At 32.8% G+C, this 24,332-nt stretch overlaps 2 protein-coding genes across 2 annotated transcripts; both read right to left on the bottom strand.

The window, feature by feature from the left end:
- Positions 1-10,137: 10,137 nt before the first annotated feature.
- Positions 10,138-11,350, bottom strand: LOC6049801 (flexible cuticle protein 12). Its single transcript, XM_001866472.2, has 2 exons — positions 11,144-11,350; positions 10,138-10,749 (listed from the first exon to the last, which is right to left on the bottom strand). Exons 1-2 carry the CDS (start codon positions 11,269-11,271, stop codon positions 10,560-10,562), a joined length of 318 nt encoding a protein of 105 aa, XP_001866507.1. The 5' UTR covers positions 11,272-11,350; the 3' UTR covers positions 10,138-10,559.
- An 8,866-nt stretch (positions 11,351-20,216) lies between these two features.
- LOC6049800 (flexible cuticle protein 12) lies at positions 20,217-20,742 on the bottom strand. The gene is made up of 2 exons (XM_001866471.2): positions 20,547-20,742; positions 20,217-20,486 (listed from the first exon to the last, which is right to left on the bottom strand). The coding sequence occupies exons 1-2, from the start codon at positions 20,654-20,656 to the stop codon at positions 20,285-20,287; spliced, it is 312 nt and encodes a 103-aa protein (XP_001866506.2). The 5' UTR covers positions 20,657-20,742; the 3' UTR covers positions 20,217-20,284.
- Between the last annotated feature and the right edge of the window lie 3,590 nt (positions 20,743-24,332).

Genomic DNA, 24,332 nt, shown 5'->3' with positions numbered 1-24,332 from the left:
GAAGATCTGACAACCCTATCAAAAGTTATGAGCACTTAAGTGTAATTTATTCACTAGTTTGAAGCCGGATCTCAGATAATTCAATGAAAATTGTGTCCGGACCCATTATGTGACAGGTCGTTAGTTAGATAATTGAAAGATCTTTCAAATGAGCCTAAAACATCGAAGATCTTATGACCTTATCAAAAGTTATGATCACTTAAGTGTTGTTTATACACTTTTTTGAAGCTGGATCTCTGATATTTCGATCGATACGATGTCCGGATTAATCATGCGACCTATCGTTGGATGCGTGCATAATGTTCATACAGATTCAACGAGTCCAAAAAGATAAATATCTGACAACCCTGTCGAGTAATGAGTATATGAAGTTTTATTTAGAGAACATTTCTGGAGCAACATTTGAAAGGGGCGGTACGAAATTGCTCCAGATTTGTAGGTAGACATTTTTATTTTACCAATAAAAACTATAGTATTATGAGGAAGGCATCAACCACCTTACGGTGGATTATGTAACGTTTTTATTGTAGAATGTGTTTATATTTTTTTATTCGATATTTAAAAAAAACATTTCATTTTTTGCTGGATATAAGAAAGATCAAACGCCAAATTATTAATCATTTAACGTCCCTTATTAACTGGTTAAACTCAGACAGTCTAAAGGTGAAATGTCATTGTGCCTCCTCTTAGCAGTTCCATTAAAGGAATCTACTAAAATGATGTTTGTGATGAATCTTGATTGTATTTATGATAAATGCACAAAAAACAAAACATAAGGATGCCGTAACTAAATAATACTGGCAATGGTGAGTTCAAGACACCGTAAATGCTTCAAAATTTGAAAAACTCGCAACCAATCCAACCTTCCAAAATTCATTCAGAAGAATGCAACAATAAATTCCACCTCCCCATTCATCACCTCAGGATTACGTTAGCAACCGTTAACCGTTGGCTTGTTTGCCGAGGGGGTAGCAAAACATTGCCGAAAGGTCGATTACTTTGTGTACAAGTGCCGGTCGAGGTGCAATCATGAGGAATGGTTCCGAGTTGGACATAAAGCTGCTGAAGAACCTGCGGCCAACACAGCTCAGTCCGTCATGGACGAATCGTTCTAATGTGTGAACTTAATGATGCTTGACCTGTGTAGCTCCCAGGCTGAGGATAGTGAGAAAATTTGGAAGTTGTTTAGGAATATTTAACAAAATTTTATTGTAAAAATTTTCGATATCAAACGTATTGATCATTTTGTAAATTATCATATTCTATTCATAAATTTAAGATTTCAACGGATTTTACCCTAAAACCATATCATGAACCATAGTTGAAAAGATGTGCTGTTTTGTCCAGGTTGATTTATTGATAATTCTGCGCGCAAACCGTTCGTCCTTCAATTGTCGAGGGCTATCTGTATGATTTGGGGAGGCGTTAAAATGTGAAGCTTCACTGGTTTCGTCATGAATGAACTGTTGATTTGAAGTGATACCGGTAAAATTTGATTAATCATTCGGCGATTGTTTGATGTTATGTTTACTTTGTTACTTAACTGAGGGTAGTTTCCTTTTATGGAAAACAGTGATATTATTCAACCTCAATTAGTCAATTCAGATATTCAATTCTGAAATGCCAAGCAAGTTTCCTGGTTTATTTCGAATGTGTCATCCCAAAAAGTTGTTATACGTTTCCTTGCTTTTTTTCTGCAAAAAAAAATCGTCAAGAATAATCGGTATCTATTAATGTCATGATTTTAACATCAAACTACGAGAATTTTACAGCTGCTAAGATGCCCCCCAAATCTCAGGGTTAAACGATTTGCGACATCGTTCAAAATTTGTCCAACTGCTAAATTGGCGGCGTCTGCATTCAATAAAATAAGCAAACATAAAAATACAAAATATTGCAGCACGATTTTTTGCATCAGTAAACCATGATTTGTTTTATGCCGTCGTCAAAAATCAAAAATCAAAATCAAATTATTCGCTCTACAGCTTTGCCTTGGCGTTCTCGATTGGGAGATTCCTACTCGAAACTAGGTGTCCTAGGTGTGCCGTCGTAAAGATCCGAAATTGAACGTTCGCGAGGTGATTTCTGCGTAATCTAATCCGGCGAGTCTCTGACAAAACCGAGCACATCAAATTACAAAACAACACCCCCACAACGAATCGGAAAAGTGAGATGTATTGGGATTTGGCTAATCCAAGATGAGTCAGCGAGTGCAGTCCCGAGTCGAAATGTTCTTCACTTTTTTTATTTCTACGTTGACGTCTGCCACATGTCTAAAAATAACTTTATTTTGAAACCTCCTCAAAGTCGGAACATTCAAAGTCAACTGGTATGACACACAGCCGCTTCTTTTTGGGTAAACATTTTGCGAAAGAAAATCGTAAATTTTAGCATAACGTGACGTAACAATTCTCGGCGGGGTCAGGTTCTAATGAACTTTTGCTGCGTTTTTTTTTCGATTCTATTTCGATTAATTTTATTCTAAAAATCCGCAACGGATTGTTTCGGCAAAGATCATCAAATGGAACTGATTAACGTAGGGGCTGGTTCTGGCGACAGATGGTGACTCTATGAGTCACCCAATTTGTTTGTTTTGTGTTAGCAGCATTTGATTGAAATTAATTTTGATTGACTGGAGTTGAAGGATATGAATATTTTTTTGTGTGTGAAAGTAAGTTAAAACTTGAGTTTTTTAAAATGAAGACTGTTTTTTGTTTTCTTAACAAAACGTTAGAAAATTTATGAAACTGCATCAAGCAATATTCTATTATGTTAAAGGAACCCACCGAAGGCAACAAAACAAAATGATATTAAGTTAAGGTGTTTCCGGTAACGACGACTCAAAAATATATCAAACATTGATTTTAAATTTATTACGATACTTTTTTCGAAAATTAGACAACAATGCCAATTAAGTATGTTGTGCCTTAGCTCAAAACTTGTTTGTCATTTGTGTTATCCATTTCAAAGTTTAATATAAATACATTTGTTGTTTTAAGGAGCGTGATAATTTCATTTTTTCTAATAAAGAATAAATAAATAAAGGCTCGACATTTCACATGGTACAGGTTTATGCGCAGCATTCAAAATTTAACCAAAGAGTTATAATCGCTTCAGAGGAGAGGTGGGCTAAACCGCTCTTTTCTATGAGCCGCTCATATTTGCTCGCTCATTAAAATGAAAGGCTCTTTTGAATGGCTGTTTCGTTCTTTATCAAAATTTTGATGAAAATGTTAATTTTAAGCATGTGTGTGATTTTTTGTGTGCTTTTATTGAATTTTTATAAATTATTATAAAAAATAAAGAGTAAATCTCACTTGCAAACAATAGGTCTTGGCAGTCTCAATGTGAAGATTTCTACTCGAACGTAAAAATTTGAAAGCTAGGATGGAAAGAGCACACAGACTTAATTCTAAAATTTGGAGAAAGGTGCTTTTGATTTGACTAAATTTTGTTTATATCTGTTAAAATTATACAAATGCTTATAATTTATTACAAAATTATATTCTGCGAATTATTTTCTAAACGCCTTTTTATTGATATAGTTTAGAAATGCCAAAGCAAAAGTATTTATTTTTTCCATAGTGTTATGGGCTATTAAGTCATTTTTTAGTGAAATTTTCCATGTTGCTAGGAATTTTGAAATGCTAAAATGTTCGGTTAGTACTTTAATATATCTTTACAATCCATTGTGCAATGAAAAGTTTTTTATTTTGCTTGGAAAATCATTCAGTTTTACTTTTGGAGTTATTTCAAAGAATACTAGATATCTAGAAAACTGAAAATATATGATAAAAATGCAATAAAGGACAAAATCGTGACGTCAGAAATGAACTCAAATCACTCAAAGTTCATTTTGTGAGTGACTTTAACATTTTGGCCTAGTTTGACAGTTACCTCGTTCCCAGGTTTTCTGTGGGAGAGAAAAGGAGGCGAATACTTTATGAAAATCATACCTGTCAAAATTCCTAGCCTCAAAATTTTGTCGCGAGTTGCTTTTCTCCTCTATTGAGTGCACAGCAACCAAGGAAGTTGTTGTCTTCTTATTCAAAAATTTACAAACTTACGGACCCAATCCTGAAAGAATCTATGAGTTAAAATTGTCAAACTTTGTTGTTAATAACTTTGAAGACAGTTCTTTAGAGGATGAATAAAAAATCATATCAATAGTTTCCGTAGGGGAACATCCATAAACCACGTGGACACTTTTGTGAAATCTCAGACCCCCCTCCCCCTCGTGGAAAATTTCCATACAAAACAAAACTTTTTTGTATGGAGCTTGAACAATCACTGAACTCCCCCCCCCCCCTAAGGTACCCACGTTGTTTATAGATGGTCCCTAGTTTTGAAGTCACTAAAATGGTTGATGTGTACCGTTAATGTTTTTTTTTTAATCCTAAGTACTTCATCCGTCAAAACAAAAAACATAAGTGTTGTCTACGGGAATAGAACCAGAGACCTTTGACCGACTAACCGAATGACTTAGCTTCCTCGACCACTACAGCTTGATGTCCAAGGACTGGTCAGATTTCGATGTATGGCAATTGTTGGAGATTTCAATTTACGAATGAACACATTTTTATGATGGTTTGAGTTGGTAGCACTATTCTTTCGAATTTTGCTTTGAGCCCTCAATTAGTTTATAAGCATTGTAATAATTGAAATAACATTTTTAGCCCTCGGAAAAAATGTAATACTACAATTTGTTGGAAATACAATTATATTTTAAAAATAAAATTAATACACAAGTTTAGACATGTTTCCATCTTGGAACGTTTCTTACAGTTAACCAGCTCTTTAAGCGGCTCCCTCTTTATTTGCCCTTCTCTTCTTTAGAGAAAGTCTCTAGGAATTCGGCTGAATTCAAATTGAGCAAAGTTGTAGAAGATGACTTCAATTTTGTAGGTGGAGATGAGTTCTATTCAGGAATAAATGTTACATTTAAAAAAACTTTTTTTCCTTTTTCACAAAAAGAGCAATTTGCAAAAAAAAATATTGTTAATTTTTTGATATGTTTTGTGTGACCAAAAAATGCCACAGAGAAATATGGACATCATGATTTTTGAAACCTAATGAAAATGCACTTTTAAAAAATTCTGAAAAAAATATTTGAAATCACAGTTGAGAAAATTGATTTTGTCAAAAAGCAAAGCAATCCACTTAAACGACCCCCGGGTCTTTTGTGGGCTCTGTTGCAAGTTTCTGCTCCTTTCTAGGCGTCCGAAGGTTATGTGTGGTGAGTCACCCAAATTTCGCAAATGGACCGACGTTTTACTTCCCCATCCGATAAAAGGCCAGGAGGATAAGGCGGGAATCGAACCCGCGCCCCATCGCATCTCAGGGATCGGCAGCCGAAGCCGCTAACCACCGCGCCACGAGGCCCTGACTTTGTCAAGGTGTTATCCAATTGGAAATCTGATTTTCAATATTAAATATAACTTTTCAATATTAAATATAACTTTTCACTTCAAATTTTAGCCCTATTGAAATGTTTTGCTTGGTGACGAAATTTTAAAATATTCGATAGATTTTTGTAGAAATATAGAGAATTTTCTAGGAAATTGAATAGTTCTCTTGTTCCTGGTTTTCCTATCTATTATTCATAAGAGAGTTCATAATTCCATCTAATTGCGACGCAAAATCATAGCCAAATAAAACATATAAAAAATTCGCATTTTGAAAGATTTTCTATTTAAGATTTCTTCTGCAACATTGTAGTTTTTTTCAATTAAATGCATCTTGTGACGTTAATAACCGATGAATTCCGGTTGACCTTTACGAAATTGTCCACTCTGCGTCAGTGCGTCTCCAACCGTAATTGAAAAAAAAACGACTCTCTTCTAACGAACAAAATGCACGTGGATCTGGCCTGTGCGTATCAAATCCGGTTCCGGGCCCGATTTATGGAGTTGCTTCTTCAGCTTTAGCTAAAAAATATCAAAATAATTTCACAAATCGTGTGAAGTTCGCTAATGAGTGAACCACTGAATAAATCAGAAATCTCAATGTATCATTATCGTCACGAGATTTTATTGGACCCGGCGTTTCGAGCACGACAGAAAACGCATAAATAATCAGTCAATTTTTCAAGCACACCCTTTTTATCAGCTGTCGAGTGGGGTCTGCGGCTTCACGCATCGTACCCATGAGAAGTTGAAGCCAAATCCACCTGCTACGTCTATGAAGCACGGTGTGTTTGAAATTTAGTATAAGAATTTATATGTTTTTTTGCGTATAGATTTTAAAGAATGCTTTTAAAAAATAAAGTTTATTTGAATCTGAAATTCATAAAAAAAAACTATTTTTGAATCGAGACCTTAAGTCAACCCAGTTTGTATTATATTTCCACCCCAAACGGCTGGTAAGCCCGCGGGCGGATGACCTCACGGTGGTTAAATTTATGCTTATACGATTATGGCAAGATCGATACTACTCGATTGAAAACCTCAACCTATGTTGGGTATGTTTTTGCGTATTATCAAAGCATCACCGGTGGAGATGGAGATGCTCCAAGTTAAGGGACGGTCCCACTCATTCCATATCTTTGAAATCAACGCAAACGACGACATCGATCGATGCCCGCGCGTGACATGAACGTAACCTCAAATTGTTCTCAAACCGCTTCCCGATCAGCATGGCGCTGGTCGGTCGGTGTCATAACTTTGTGCCGCAGGGCTATGATTAACAATATTAGGGTTCGTTCCATCAGCCCAGAATTAGTGATGTCTTCATTAAGATTCGTCCTTGATCTGTGACTACCAAGCGGAAAACAATCATAATGGTTTTGAAGTTCTTGGGAGAATAACTTTTCAAAGATCGCTGGTATTCGTAAATCAGGATTAGAACTTTGCGAAGAAGGACTGTATTTTTTGCCGGTCGTTAATTAGGAGTTTGAGGTTTTGATTACTCTAGAAGAATGATATTTATGAGAGTTAGTTGTTTTCCAACAGTAACATATATAATTTCCAAGCCTAATTCCAAATGAGTATCTTATCAAGTTCAACCGATGAGGCACAATAAGACATTAAATTATAATTCAGGAATGAATAGATCCTTATGAATTTAATTTTAATAATAATCATTCTTTATAATTTCCACTCAGTTTAAATAGCTGCAATAAGAACTGCAACAGAACTATGCTTAAAAGACAAAAATAGCACGCTTTACTTGCATCGTGAAGTTTCATACGGTTAAAAACATTTATTTAGTTTTCACCTGATCCAATTAAAACTTTTTCAAACATAGTTACTGTTACTGGCTAACTACAAAAAAAAATCTAAAATTAAATTATTTCTCTTTCTTTTGATTATAATGTTTAAGATTGCAATGATTTCAAAAAGATAAATGCTAGTATTATATTTTTTGTATTAGTTTTATCCTTGCTAAACATTATTCTGTACTAGCTCTCGGGAGCATACGCTATTTTTTATGAAAAACGCGAGCTTTTCAACGCATAACAAGAAACGGTTTAAACATCGCTGGAAGCTCCATGGTAACGGTTGCCATAAAAAATAGCGTTAAGCGTTTTCAATCTGCCTGAGAATAGATTTAGGCGCGTTTTGATTCCATGAATTTAGAATGCCAATGGCAGTTTTCCCACATAATTCGGTACTTTTGAATGAAAAAAACATTAAAAAATAACGTAAAAAATAATAATTAATTAATTTTAATTAAAAATTAAATACATATTACTTAAGTCATCATGTTTTCCGCTACACAACAGACACCAAATAAAAAAAACATTTTTTTATTCAATCCTTATGTCGAAAAACTTTAGATAATCAGAAAGTGAAAAAAACATCAAACATAGAAAGTTCTGTGATTAAAATATCAATCAATATGTAACGAAACCCGAGAAAAGTATGACCGAACTTGCAAGCGATTTTAATTGCAGCTAATACACGCAAATAACATTCCAAAAGGGCGTAGCTCCAAAACATCACTGTTTACATGAAATAAGATTCCAGATTCGGATTCAGCGGGAAAAAATTACTTTAAGAAAGCATACCCTGACCTTGAAGTTATATACTTGTAACGTCGTGTAAATAGTAGGCCTTGCTTATGAGTTCTGAGAAATTTTGAAAATTGACACTTTTTTCCCTAAAACTCAAACATCTTGGCACTAGAGGGTCAAAATTGCATTTTCTCAAAAGAAAAAAAAATGTTGCTTTACTGGGAAAAAAAGGCTACCCTAAATTAAATGAGCATTCCCGAAGAAAAGTTTCAGGAATGGGCCTGGGAGAGACCAAAAACTTGAATTTTGGTCCAAAATCGATAGTGCATCTTAATCCATGGACAAAAACCTATTGTTTGAAAAAAAAAATACACACCTGATTGAAACAGTTTTTGTAATGATTCCAAGCTTTTTAAGAAAATTCGTTCAAAAAAGTGATTTTTTTTAGTAAATTAACACCTTCCAAGAGCAAAATCGAGAAATCTTACGTTTTTCTACATTACTTGTAACTGGATCGTCCAAATTTGATGAAATTTTGATGGTTATAAGCAGCGATGGAATAATCATCATCAAAAGAAAATCTTTGGATGATCATCAAGAGAAAAATCCAAATGGAGCATGCTCTCCTCTCTCGCGCACGAAAGATCGGTAAAAAGATTCGAAAAAAATCATCATCTTGATTATTTGGCGGAACATCTTTTTCACTACTACACTTGCAAGTGTAACGTCACTCGTCGAAAAATGACCTGTAACATTTTGTAGATGGGCAATGTGTGTAAACAAAGTGAAATAAATGACTTTAAGTGACCAGGAAATTAAAAAAAAATCATCAGTAGATTGATTTTCTTGGAGAATTTCGGGAGCCATTTTCTTTTGCGTCATTTGCCTCCTCTCTCTTTCGCGGTTGAAGAAAATTCGCAAGCGGTTTTTTTTTGCAATTATTCCATCCCTAGTTATAAGAAAACATTCTGTATAAACAAATGCAGGTTGAAGCTAGTTGAAAAATTGTATGGTTGCAGAGAATTTAATTTTAAACACATAAATTAGTGGTGCTCTGAAGTAACCGTGGGCGTTAGAGGGTTAAAGACGGGATGCGAAAAAGTATTTTATTATTTTTTATTGTCTAAGATAACATTCTTCCTAACATCATAATCTATCATTTAAGAAGTGAGCACCCACAATTCCTCGACATGACTTCAAAATGAGACAGACTACTGTATAGTAATGCATATACAAAAAAGAAACATAACACAGGTAAAGTTATTTTTTTTTTGCATAACTAAAGTTGCTAAAAATTTTCTAAAAAAAAATCGAATAAAATTTTGGAAAATGAGGGTGAAATACGATGGGTTCTATAGATTATCAATAATTTTCGCTGCAGCCGACCTACACATAAAGTGCTTCTTATTTGTTTCTATTGAAAATGAAAATATGACTCCAGTTGCTATCATTGGATTTTTCGATGATTAAATGCATGCTCTTGGTATCTTCGATACCATGGCACCAAATATTGAATTCTGTAGATTGGAACGGCTTCATTCTAACAAACCAATTTCCTCAACGGAATCCATTTTTTTTTTTAAATAAATCCATGAAGGCGCTTTGTTTCTAAATATTATTAAATCATAGGTTGCTATGGAATTTCCATAGAATTTACGCTTTTAATTATTTGGCCGGAAATGCTTTAGTGCATTGAACTCTGTAGCTTGGCGGCTACAAGGGTCCAAATTCTAATTGCGCAAGATAATAGTATTACGTTTCTAAACATAGAAACCCCAAAAAAACATACTTTGATATTACTTTTGATATTCATCGAACTTCACAAAAGTACTCCAAGATTAGGGCAGGGCGCTGGCAGACAGGGCGCTGGCAGTTATAAGGGGAAATGAGGTGAAGAAGCTGAGGGCCATTCATTCTAAGTGTAATATTTGGTTGAACTAGCTTTTTAGGGGTCTTCCATTACCCGACACTGGATCTATCCATTATTTGACAAAAGGTTTGAAAAAACTGTTGTCGCGATCTTTAATTCTGTCTCTCCTCTTTCTATCCTAGGTTAATTTAATATTTCTCGCCGATAATTGCCAATATAAGCAAATAATTATAATTTTTTTTTTTGTATCGGATATGTAGGATGACTGTACGAGATTGCATGGTGCTTTGCAAAAAATAAATAAAACAGATTGTCGTGTTCACATTTCACTTAAATACTAGCTTTATTTCGTCAAAAAAAAAATTATAAAAAAAAGATATGGCAGTTGGTATTCGTACAAAGTTCATCATGTTGTTGTTGTAGTTGTTGCTGTAGCAATAGAGCGGCACGTTACGAACGGCCTTTAGGTAACTCAAGTTTATTCCGAAAAAAAACCAGGAACGCAAAAAAAGATCATTTACAAGAAATTTTATAAAAACTGTACACTTTACAAGCATGGACTTAGATTTGTCGGAGTATTCTCAGTTGTTGTTGTAAATTTTAGTTGTTTGCTTCAATTGTCGTCGTGTGCTGTTGGTGTGCGACGCTTCTTCAGTGGGGCTGCTGATGTTGGTGCTGATGTTGTAGTTTGTAATTTGTTGTACTACAATTGGTATTGTGCTGCTGTGGTGCAACTTAGGCCACTGGCAGATGGGCACCCTCGGGCTGGAATCCGTTCTCGTCGGCGACGTAGTTCACGGTGTAGACCTGTCCGTCAGCGCCGGTGAAGGTGTACGATCCACGGACAACCAGAGCCTCAACATCATCGGCCAGCTTCTTCAGCTCAGCCTGTTCCTGGCGGGACTGTCCATCGCTGGTCTCGAAGCTGTATCAGAAAATGGTAAGAAATGGTTGGTCAGGTGCTAATCGATGACAACTGAGCGAGCAATTATGTTAATTTGGTACCGCCAAGATGTTTGAACACTTGAGTGGAGATGACACAATCACCACTTGACTTGGATTCGGATTCAAGTTGTGTGAATTTGTTCGGTATCATAGGTCTCACTCGAAACGATTAGACACTGGGCAGGTGTGCACAGCCAAAGGTCACCAAACTCGACAAATTGGAGAACCACACGATGCTGTTTGGCGACCTTCAGCCTACACGACAAGGGTTCGTTGCTTAACCTGCCTCACTCACGCATTCAAGTCTTTTCGGTGATTTTTCTTGATTCGGTTGCACTTTTGCCCCTACTGTGGGGTCACTTTGGGTCACTTACGCGAACTTGTATCCATCAACGCCGATGTTGTCGTTCTCGTACTTCAGGATCTGGGCATTCTTGGAGTCATCCAGGGGCAGGGCCAGAGCCAGGGCAACGATGGTGGCGAAAGCAATGATGGTCTTCATTTTGAGTTTTGTTTGGGTTGGTTTGAGAGAGCTGATAACTGAATTTAGTTTGGATGCAAAAAACACACTGACGAGATAATGAGCGTGGGGCCCCTTTTATATGAGAGGAATCTTCATATTATCACACGACGCCGAAGACGACCATCCCCTGGCCACACCCCAGCAGCATCTTCTCCCCAAACCACCAACACCACCACCACGAGGCTTGGCAGAGAATGAAATTTAAATATGAATATTACCTCTACCGCCTGTGTGACCACACACGCGCGCGCCATGGTCGTCCTTGCACGCCGGACATCGCCGAAGAGCTTTTTTTCGGAACCATCTCTCGCACACACACACAATAAACTTGTTGGTGATGGTGACTGATCAGGAAGAAATTGAAGATGATGCGTTGTCGATTCCATGGCACTCAGCAAGATAGGGCTTTAGAAGATTAGTTAAAAAAAATTTCATAATATTTTTAGCTTTATTGGTATGAATTGGCTTGCAAATGTCATTGTCTAAATTTTATAAGAAAGGCAATGTAATGCAAAGAAAATTTTCCTTTTAAAATGTGTTCAATACAAAATTAACATGAAATTTAAATGAAAAAAAAAAAACACACACACACACAAAAACGCATCATAAATAATCGTTAGTTGATTGCAAATTAGCCGATGTATGTTGAATACTCCTTAAATGTTTGAGAGATTGTTTTCAAATGAAAGATCATTAAGCTACTTGAATATTGGAAAAACATAAAAAAACAGATCATAAAAATACAGCTTCGTCAATACCTTGGTTAAAAAAATAATAATCCATTTCAGGTTCAATGGAAGCATACAAATCCTACGTAAACTACTGTTTTTTTGGAAATTAAAAAAAAAACATTTCAAGCCCCAAAACAATTCATCGTTTTCAGAAAAGACATAGTAAAAACAAAGAAACAGTTTCTCAGAAGCAAATTTTCAATAAATGATTTTAAAATTTCCAGATTATTAGGTACCTAGATTTCTAGATTATAAAACTATTAGATTAGATTTTTAGAATTTGAGATTTTTAGATTTTAAGATTTTAAGATTTTCAGATTTTTAGATTTTTAGATGTTTAGATTTTTAGATTTTTAGATTTTTAGATTTTTAGATTTTTAGATTTTTAGATTTTTAGATTTTTAGATTTTTAGATTTTTAGATTTTTAGATTTTTAGATTTTTAGATTTTTAGATTTTTAGATTTTTAGATTTTTAGATTTTTAGATTTTTAGATTTTTAGATTTTTAGATTTTTAGATTTTTAGATTTTTAGATTTTTAGATTTTTAGATTTTTAGATTTTTAGATTTTTAGATTTTTAGATTTTTAGATTTTTAGATTTTTAGATTTTAGATTTTAGATTTTAGATTTTTAGATTTTAGATTTTTAGATTTTTAGATTTTAGATTTTTAGATTTTTAGATTTTTAGATTTTAGATTTTTAGATTTTTAGATTTTTAGATTTTTAGATTTTTAGATTTTTAGATTTTTAGATTTTTAGATTTTTAGATTTTTAGATTTTTAGATTTTTAGATTTTTAGATTTTTAGATATCTAGATTTTTAGATTTTTAGATTTTTAGTTTTTTAGATTTTTAGATTTTTAGATTTTTAGATTTTTAGATTTTTAGATTTTTAGATTTTTAGATTTTTAGATTTTTAGATTTTTAGATTTTTAGATTTTTAGATTTTTAGATTTTTAGATTTTAAGATTTTTAGATTTTTCGATTTTTCGATTTTTCGATTTTTAGATTTTTTGATTTTTTGATTTTAAGATTTTTAGATTTTTAGATTTTTAGATTTTTAGATTTTTAGATTTTTAGATTTTTAGATTTTTAGATTTTTAGATTTTTAGATTTTTAGATTTTTAGATTTTTAGATTTTTAGATTTTTAGATTTTTAGATTTTTAGATTTTTAGATTTTAGATATCTAGATTTTAAGATTTTTAGATTTTTAGTTTTTAGATTTTTAGATTTTAGATTTTTAGATTTTAGATTTTTAGATTTTTAGATTTTTAGATTTTTAGATTTTAGATTTTTAGATTTTTAGATTTTTAGATTTTAGTTTTTTATATTTTTAGATTTTTAGATTTTTAGATTTTTAGATTTTTAGATTTTTGATTTTTAGATTTTAGATTTTTAGATTTTTAGATTTTTAGATTTTTAGATTTTTAGATTTTTAGATTTTTAGATTTTTAGATTTTTAGATTTTTAGATTTTTAGATTTTAGATTTTTAGATTTTTAGATTTTTAGATTTTTAGATTTTTAGATTTTTAGATTTTTAGATTTTTAGATTTTAGATTTTAGATTTTAGATTTTTAGATTTTAGATTTTTAGATTTTAGATTTTTAGATTTTTAGATTTTAGATTTTTAGATTTTTAGATTTTTAGATTTTTAGATTTTTAGATTTTTAGATTTTAGATTTTTAGATTTTAGATTTTTAGATTTTTAGATTTTTAGATTTTTAGATTTTTAGATTTTTAGATTTTAGATTTTTAGATTTTAGATTTTTAGATTTTAGATTTTTAGATTTTTAGATTTCTAGATTTTTAGATTTTAGATTTTCAGATTTTTAGATTTTTAGATTTTTAGATTTTAGATTTTAGATTTTTAGATTTTTAGATTTTTAGATTTTTAGATTTAGATTTTTAGATTTTTAGATTTTTAGATTTTTAGATTTTAGATTTTAGATTTTTAGATTTTTAGATTTTTAGATTTTTAGATTTTTAGATTTTTAGATTTTTAGATTTTTAGATTTTAGATTTTTAGATTTTAGATTTTTAGATTTTTAGATTTTTAGATTTTAGATTTTTAGATTTTTAGATTTTTAGATTTTAAATTTTTAGATTTTTAGATTTTTAGATTTTTAGATTTTTAGATTTTTAGATTTTTAGATTTTAGATTTTTAGATTTTAGATTTTAGATTTTTAGATTTTTAGATTTTTTTTTTAGATTTTTAGATTTTTAGATTTTAGATTTTAGATTTTTAGATTTTTAGATTTTTAGATTTTAGATTTTTAGATTTTAGATTTTAGATTTTTAGATTTTAGATTTTTAGATTTTAGATTTTTAGATTTTTAGATTTTTAGATTTTTAGATTTTTAGATTTTAGATTTTTAGATTTTTAGATTTTAGATTTTAGATTTTAGATTTTTAGATTTTTAGATTTTTAGATTTTTAGATTTTTAGATTTTTAGATTTTAGATTTTAGATTTTTAGATTTTAGATTTTTAGATTTTTAGATTTTTAGATTTTTAGATTTTTTAGATTTTAGATTTTTAGATTTTAGATTTTTAGATTTTTAGATTTTTAGATTTTTAGATTTTTAGATATCTAGATTTTTAGATTTTTAGTTTTTTTAGATTTTTAGATTTTTAGATTTTTAGATTTTTAGATTTTTAGATTTTTAGATTTTTAGATTTTTAGATTTTTAGATTTTAAGATTTTTAGATTTTTCGATTTTTCGATTTTTCGATTTTTAGATTTTTTGATTTTTTGATTTTTTGATTTTTTGATTTTTTGATTTTTTGATTTTTAGATTTTTAGATTTTTAGATTTTTAGATTTTTAGATTTTTAGATTTTTAGATTTTTAGATTTTTAGATTTTTAGATTTTTAGATTTTTAGATTTTTAGATTTTAGATTTTAGATTTTAGATTTTTAGATTTTTAGATTTTTAGATTTTTAGATTTTTAGATTTTAGATTTTTAGATTTTTAGATTTTTAGATTTTTAGATTTTTAGATTTTTAGATTTTAGATTTTAGATTTTTAGTTTTTTTAGTTTTTATATTTTAGATTTTTAGATTTTTAGATTTTTAGATTTTAGATTTTTAGATTTTTAGATTTTAGATTTTTAGATTTTAGATTTTTAGATTTTTAGATTTTTAGATTTTTAGATTTTAGATTTTAGATTTTTAGATTTTTAGATTTTAGATTTTAGATTTTTAGATTTTAGATTTTTAGATTTTTAGATTTTTAGATTTTTAGATTTTTAGATTTTTAGATTTTTAGATTTTTAGATTTTTAGATTTTTAGATTTTAGATTTTTAGATTTTAGATTTTTAGATTTTTAGATTTTTAGATTTTTAGATTTTTAGATTTTTAGATTTTTAGATTTTTAGATTTTTAGATTTTTAGATTTTTAGATTTTTAAATTTTAGATTTTAGATTTTTAGATTTTTAGATTTTTAGATTTTTAGATTTTTAGATTTTTAGATTTTTAGATTTTTAGATTTTTAGATTTTTAGATTTTTAGATTTTTAGATTTTTAGATTTTTAGATTTTTAGATTTTTAGATTTTTAGATTTTTAGATTTTTAGATTTTTAGATTTTTAGATTTTTAGATTTTTAGATTCAGTTGCATTGACTCAATTTAAAATATATCTTTTAGAAATATCTCAAAAAATCTCTTGTTTATTATCAACATGAAACATATTATTAAAGATTTTGTTCAAAGTTCTCTATGGAACTTACAAGTTAAGCTGTAGCTAAACACCAAAAATTAAAACGAGACAGCTTTCCAAACTTCTTGATGCCTTCTTGCTCTGATCACCGAAAATGTCACCACCGATGCCACAGAGCCGCAGAGCAGCTTGATTATTTATTCAGCAAACAAACTACCTCGTAAAAAAATCTCAAGCTGTGAGAGCGGTTGCGATCGAGCGCGAAGATCGCTTTTGAGGGTGAGCTTGAGAGAAAGAGAGGATGCTGCGGCGGGTGACAGATCATAAAGAAGGACCAACTCGCGCGGAAGAATACAAAGAGATGAGAGGATCGTGACCGAAAGCAAAAAAAAAGATCCAAACTTTGGACGATGGCTAGCGAGAATGGATCTTCGCAACATCATCCAGCAGCAGCCGGTAACATAAGCCAGTGCGTGTCCTGAATGAAGTGTGTGGTCATTAGTCAACGCGTGACTGGTCGTTTTAGAGTTCTTCCATCAAGTATCATGGTTATTTGGTTACATCGACATCGGCACAAAGAGAGTATTTTTTTCACTCCTCAAGTCTCCATGCTCAAAATCGTAGTGGCCCAAAGAAATGTTAATTGAAACATTGGGACATCACCACCTCAGTCTGTGGCCGAAGCAGTTAAGTCATTGGGTCAGTCTGTCAAAGGTCTTTGGTTCGATACCCGCAGTCGACACTATTAGTTTTTTTTTTTTTGACGGATGAACTTTTATGGCAAATGATCCTCGAGAGAATAATTCTCTCACCCATCGCGAGCTGTGTTCTCTGTCTCTCGGACGAGCAATGTCCAGTTTTGGGTGTTTGTTCTACAAAGTTGTAGACCAGACAAAAACAAAAATTGTGATGTATAAATATAATGTGTTTGCCTGTATTCTTTGTAAGTCATCAGAATTTTACAAAAACGCCTTTGTTTTGATAAAGTTATGATTTTGACTATTTTAACCAGTTTTTTTTTAATTTTCACCTCTGCAACTTGATTATGTGCCCTTGAAATTTATTTTTGAACGTTCAGCAAATTCTGCATTAAAAATTACTCTGTGAACGTTTTGTGAGTAGTTCATTGCTAGAATGACAGGACTTCTTCTAAAAAAATATTTTGTAATTTGATCACACGTCCTCACTTTTTACAGCAGGCTATTTTTATGTATTTAAAATTTAATTTCTTATAATCGAATATTCCTGCGACATGTTTCTAAAAAAAAACTCGTCAAGAACGGGTTCACACAATAGCGCTCCTAAATGTCAGCCCACCTGCCTTCGCAAAGTGATCAGCTTATGCCATCTAACATTTTTATTCCCGAAACATACCCAATCTAATCCCACAGAACTCGTGTGTCTTTCTTGCCGGATTTCGTCCAAGTCTAATTTATAGTGTCCTTGAATGTTGGAGCGTAAATTGTCGCTATGGTCAGAAGATAGTTGGGCATTTTTCCTTAAGGTAGATCCATAGAAACGGTGTGCTGGAAGTTTGCGTTATTTAAAAAAAATGTGACCCAGGTTGAAATATTTTAAGAAGCATCCACTAAGCGACACATCGACACTTTTATTAGAACTGAAAGCAAAACCTGTCGAACGCGTCGTACAGGTTCTGGCTGGCTAATTTCCATTTTTTTGGTGGGTAGATCACGTCGGTATCGTCTTCACTTTCGCAGATACCAGTCGATAGGAAAATTTGAATTTTATGTCCGAATCAAGTTTTTTTTGGGATTTTTATTCGCGCAGATATAAAGACTGGTTTGCGAAGCTTAGATAAGCGTTGGAGTTGGTTAAAATCACAACGAAGAAGTTACCAACCAAAATTCTAACTAGCGAAAGGCCAAGCCGATACTCTTTATTGAACCGGGTGTGATCTTCGTCTCATCCGTTGCCGGGTGTGGGGATAACCTGTTAGATCCACCGGCCGAACCATGCGGAATCGGTTGAGGGTTATTATTGGACGACGAAAGCAAAGACATCCACCAAGGTCAGCGAAATTAGTGATTCAAATTTTTTCGAAGCTTCATTATGCATGATACACTCATAATTATGTCTGAAAAGAATGAAACAAGTTGGAGTCGATGAATGTTTGAAGTTTGACAGAGCTCTAGTATTGAACTGATGAAATGATACCTTGATGTCAGTGGGAAACTGACGGATGATACTGATTCAAGCGGAGAATAGCTATGACCACAAATGACGTAGCAAATTTTCAAAAAAATCAGTTCTCCCCATTCTCTCTTCACCATCGTAGCATATTCCCCTTCCCCCCTTAAATGTAACGTGATTTGTGGATGGCGCCTAAGCAAATCGACGCCTTTGTGTTCTCTTGTACTAAGCTTGCTAGTTTTCCTATCTAGTTAGCATTAGAGAGCACAGAGGCATCCATGAATCTGAAACACATTAAATAAGGCATGTCATGTAACACACGTTCTTCCTATGGAAATGATCTATCGCCTGGTATCTTGAAATTGATTCGTACCATTTATGTCTGAATAGGGGAGCAGCATCTAGTTCCATCTTGCCTCCAACGTTGGCATATTAGTTTTAATAATGTCTTTGTTAGTTGAGTTCATATTGCCGACATACATGGTTTATTCAAAAAGTCATTTACATAAAATCAATTTCAGTACGTGTTATTCAAACCACAGAACCACGTGGGCACTTATGGGTGAGACGTTGGCAATTGTGAGCTATAAATTGAAAACTTTGGGAAAGGCTTGGTGATATCGTTTGGGTCGATTTCTTATGTCAGAATATTTAACTGTGCTAATTTTAAGCCAATTCTGTTAAGGTTTAGGGGTCGCTGTTGAGCTTAGCTTGTGTAGGGGAAATTGGAAAATTTATTTGGAAAACAAATAATGAAAATGAAAATAAATCGGATTTTATATTGAAAAACATGTTAAAGATACACAACGAAGTACCGTCATCAGAAGTGACGTTGGATCTGGGGGGTGAAATTGGGTCATATAAATTTCAGCATTTTTGTATGACCCAATCTCACCCCCAGACCCAATGTCACCCCTGATGACGGTAAGTAAGAAAATACTTTTTGCTAAAAAAAATATCATTGAAAATCAGGAACAACTCGGATCGCAAATATTCTAAAAAAATGTATATATTTTATTTAACAACCTACTATTTTTCATATTAAAAAAAATGATAATGATACACATCTTCAAAAATACCCGCAATAGGAGTGTTCAAAGAAATAAAATTGAAACAAATATTATAATATTATTATATAATACTAAAGTTCTGTAGAAGAATTCACACTTTGACAAATTTGGACGAAAACTGCGCTACAACACGGTGAAAAAAGAGTTCCCAAAATCGTGAACAAGCGTTCATGAAAATGGAAACCACGAACAAAGTGTTCAAATCCCATGGAACGATTTCCAAAAACGTACCATGGGATTTGAACACTTTGTTCGTGGTTCCCATTTTCATGAACACTTGTTCACGATGTTGGGAACTCTTTTTTCTCTGTGCATCCGTCAAAATCTTGAAGCGTTGTTTTTCCTCGTAGACTTTTGCGATTTTCCGTTACAAATTTTAACGCTCAACAGCGACCCCAATTGTGGCTGATGTGGCTTAAAATTTCCAAAGAAACATATTTTGCCTAAGAAATCAAGCCAGGGGTGGGATATCCATTTATTTTTTATTGTCAACCTATAGTCCACGCTCCACACAAAAAAAAATATTTTTATATCATCAATTGGTCACACCATTCCACGGTCAGAAAATTGAGAAGAGAGATGGTTGTTAAAACAAAAATTACAAAATGTTTATGCATATAATAGATGTAAAATATCAAACCATTAAAAGCCATATCTGTTGGCAGAACACGTCTTGCAGGGGCAACGAACAAAACTAGAATGATTTATTCAACAAATTACATTAAGTCAATATCAAGTCAAGGCATACTTATGCGTATTCTCAACAATATCATTTTATCATTTGCTCAATTGCTGATGTTTTAAAAAAAAATCATGCATCGAGTGCTGTCTCAGTTTTGGTGGGGGAGGGCAACTCAAATAGTCCTGAGCCCTCAAAAGACGGAACCGTTGCCTACCATCAAACAGACATGGACAGACAACAGACAGTTGTTTTGATCAAATAGATCAAAATGGAAAAATAATGCAATTTAACCTAAGAGAAGTCAGCCTTTATGTTCACTAAAGGTTGCAAGCATCATTTGGTAAATCTTAAATAAAGAATTAAACTCCGTTTCTCTTATAGCTTTCAATCCAAAAATGGTCCAATCCAATGGACGGCGAAAACGTTGTTGATTAAATACACAATAATAATAAAAAAAAAACAATTGCCCAAAACATTGCATAGGCTAAACTTCAAAAATAATACTCGTTTTGTGATTTTGTTTCTCCAACCGGTTGATGAAATGTCATCTTGTTTTGTCTTCCTTGATGGGAAACTTGCATTGAAACTTTGAAACTTGAACCTCTCCTGCAAACAACAAACACGTCATCTAAAATCGCTCCAATATCACTTTTTTTATTACAAACTACTTATTCCTAACCACTCCTGCTCCCCTTGCTTACAGAGTGGACAGCTTGTCGACATACTCGTTCGGGATGTGGGCACCCTCAGCGCGGAATCCAGTGTTTCCGTCCGCGACGTATTTTACTTTGTACTCCTGGCCGTCATCACCGATGAACTTGAAGTTGCCCTGCACGGTCAGATCTTCACCCTTCTGGTCTCCCTGCTCGACGTGGGACGTACCATCGTCGGTTTCGTAACTGTTGAATAAGGGGTCGATGTTAGAATGACCGTGGGATCACACACTGCACGAGACTTACGCATATTTGTAGGTTCCTTCGCCATCCTGGACGTTCTCGTACTTGAGGATCTTGGTGTCGGCCATCACGGCGGCCACGGCAATCACGGCGAAAACGACGAGGACCTTCATTCTGGAGAGTTTGGGCTGGGACTGTGCTGCAACAACTGTGTCGATAGATGTTTGCTGGAAATGCGAGCCATTCCGGGGCAAGGAATTCTTTTATATACCCCCGGACCACTCCTAATTTCATATTCAGTATGGTTCCAATTAGCAAACGACTGCAGATTTAAACCCATAACCAGTGTGACGACGATACGATACGGCCCGCAGACTAAAACGCCCAAGAAGAGCTGCCCCTCTGGAAAAGAACTGAACGACATTGGAAGTTGAAAATTAAATTTATTACGGCTTAAAAGCCACACAAATGTGTTGAAGATGCCTGCGGCTAGTCTGATGTTGGCACTCTACCTGATAGCCCAGAAACCAAATTTGGAGCTAGCATTCTCAGTTGTTCTATTCAAGCGGAAGAAGTTGTGGAAGCATTGATTGGGTAAAACTAATGGAGAAAAAATGTTTAATTTATTTTTGTTTAATATTAAATCATAATTGAAAAATAAATGCAATGTTTTTTATAAAACAAAAGTAAAAGGTGGTAAGTATTAATAAAGCGCCAGAGATTGAACGCATTTATTCCTAACAAAATATTCAACATTGTCAAAGAAGTAAACAGCATCGTGTTTGTTTTAAATACTTTGGATTTCAAAAAAAAACAGTAACAAACCTAATAATGAACGCACTTAAAATATATTTATTATACCACTGTGTGAAATGGAACCAGGTACCGTCTCTATTCCTAATTTATATTAAAAAAGAAAAGTTACTATGTCTACCATAGATGGTAATTTCATTTACAAATAAAGTATCACATCGAAGAAAATAATGTGTTATTATCATTTGTTTTAGACCAAAAAAAGTTCTTCTAACGTCATGATTCGAAATCCGGACACTTAGTAGCATATCATGTTTGTGATAGCTGGCAAAAAAATCATGTAATAAGTTGGAAATGTAGAAACATCATCAGGATGTAGTATAAACAGTCTGTTTTAAGAGAATTCATGCAAGATATGTGTTTTCCAATAATTTTTCATTAGAATTTTAAAATTAACATGACTTGTTGTGCTTCGAATCCCGGACACTGATAAAGCTGATTCGAAATCCGGACACTTTTGCTTCGAATTCCGGACACTTGATTTATATTGATATATATCGCACAAATTTGGACTGAAATGTTAGTGAAGGGCATTCTGTAGGTCTCACATAAGCTGTTAACACTAAAACAATTGATATTTTATATAAAAATTTGCTAGAAATTAAGGAAATTAAAACCATAAATTCTGCTTTGCATTCCCGGTGCTTCGGACGCTTATGAAATATTTCAGTGAAATGTTTCACAATTTTTGGTAAACTTATAGTTTTAATCTTTTTAAATGTTTTGGCACTAACTACAGCGTTCAAACAAACTTCAAATGAAATTGATGTTAGAATTCATCTACATTCATAATGCGAACATATGTCCAAATAATTGATAAAACAAGATGAAGTGTCCGGGATTCTATGCGTCCGGGAATTTGAATCATGACATTATCTGCCTTGACTCTACAAAAAAGTAAACTTTTTATACGTTTTAAAAAACAAAAGGCTAATACAAAAACATTGATGTTATTGTCACTTGACATGACTATTTGATAAGTGAATCAGTGCGTTCATAACATTGCAAAAAACGCATTTTATTTTTAATACATGACTCTTACAAATTTAAGATAAAGTTTATGACCCTCGACTTGTGTCAAAAGAAATAAAAAATAAACAAAATGTTTTGCAAGCGTACCATTCAAACTAAAAAGTATAGTAAGATCTTTTGCACTATCACAATAATTGTATAAATTTTACATTATTTCATATATTTTTTTGCCAAAGTATAACTAATATTCCTTTGTCAAAAATTTGATATAAAGCAATGAATTCATAAAAAAAATCTTCAGATAAACCTACCTACTTGACCGAAATGTCTAACTGATAAGGGGCAATTGAACATTTCACTTTTCATCGGTCGGATAGCCGATCGGGATAAGGCGCCAGTCCTCTCCGTGAGTGCTGAGTTTGATTCCATTTCCCATTGCGTCCCCTAAGGAAAAACTTCAAACTTTCAAATTTATCTTATTCACCTTCAAATACAAAGCGCAAAAAAAAAACAAAAAAGCAGTCTTGCTTCAGCATATCACAACGTGAGAAAATCGACATTCAAACAGAGATTTACTTTGAAGGCAGCTCATAAAAGACTAAGACATCTTTTCGTGTAAACTAAATAGAGTGAGAGGGGGTGATTTGCGCCCCTAAGGAAAAACTGTATTTCTCAACCATAACAGCATTTCTGTGAAAAAATGTTCTGAAACCACTATAATTCTACGTCAACCATATGAATAACGCTTTGAACACCCTCCAAACTGTATAAAATGAAGATTCCAAAAAAACATTTTTGATTCATTTTTAACATTCAATAAGTTTAAGTATTTCGTACCAGATGACACCGGTGTTTTTATAAGAATAACATTTATTTTAAAATCATTTTTTTTATGTTTTTGGACTTAACTATCTAGAGAATAATTAAGACCGTTAAGACGCCGAAGTGATAGGGTAAAGCACTAGTAAAGCAACTTATGGTTTATATTTCTAAACGTGTACTGGACTGGATCACACAAGTTTCATGGATGTTTTTTTTTTATTTTCAAAAAAGTTGTTCTAAGAACATACTTTAGAATTTATTTTTAAAACGGCTTAACTTTGACAGGCACTGTGTTTCTTACAAATTTAAGCCTGATTATAAGCAATGTTTCTTTTAATTTTAATTTGAAAACAATGAATTTAAATGTTTTTTTATATGTAATAATATTTATATAAATTTGAGGTTAAGTAAATAAAAAAGCCAAATTTGATCCAAACTCATTGCTATATGATATATGTTGCCCTAAAAACAAACTATCTAGCATGATTCAAAACAATTCAAAATTAACTTAGAAAATTATTCTACTAAAAATAAAGATATTTTTGACTCACTTAGAATATTTTTGACTCACTTAGAACTTTACACTTAGCCTAAAGTTTCCGATGATGCAGTCCAATGCACAGTGGGGCCAAACCCGGTGCTAATCCCATGAAATTGATTACGAGAAAGGCCGCAGGTTTTTTGACCTCAAAATTAGTGTTCTATATGTAAAAAAGCCTGATAAATCGAATGGTGATGACCCCATCCACCGGAGACCACGGGAACAGGTCCATTTTGCCCCTTTTCCCCTAAAAATCAATTTTCTCAAACTATTTGACCTGTACAGAAAAAGGCCGCAGGTTTTTGACCTCAAAAATAGTGTTCTATACGTAAAAAGTCCGATAAATCGAATGGTGATGACCCCATCCACCGGAGACCACGGAACAGGTCCATTTTGCCCCTTTCCCTAAAAATCAATTTTCTCAAACTATTTGACCTGTACAGAAAAAGGCCGCAGGTTTTGACCTCAAAAATAGTGTTCTATACGTAAAAAAGTCCGATAAATCGAATGGTGATGACCCCATCCACCGGAGACCACGGGAACAGGTCCATTTTGCCCTTTTTCCCCTAAAAATCAATTTTCTCAAACTATTTGACCTGTACAGAAAAAGGCCGCAGGTTTTGACCTCAAAATAGTGTTCTATACGTAAAAAGCCTGATAAATCGAATGGTGATGACCCCATCCACCGGAGACCACGGGAA

Source organism: Culex quinquefasciatus, chromosome 3 (genome assembly GCF_015732765.1).
Source record: "Culex quinquefasciatus strain JHB chromosome 3, VPISU_Cqui_1.0_pri_paternal, whole genome shotgun sequence".
NCBI classification, from domain to species: domain Eukaryota; kingdom Metazoa; phylum Arthropoda; class Insecta; order Diptera; family Culicidae; genus Culex; species Culex quinquefasciatus.
Note: the sequence above shows the minus strand (reverse complement) of the source record. Positions and strands in the feature narration are given on the sequence as shown.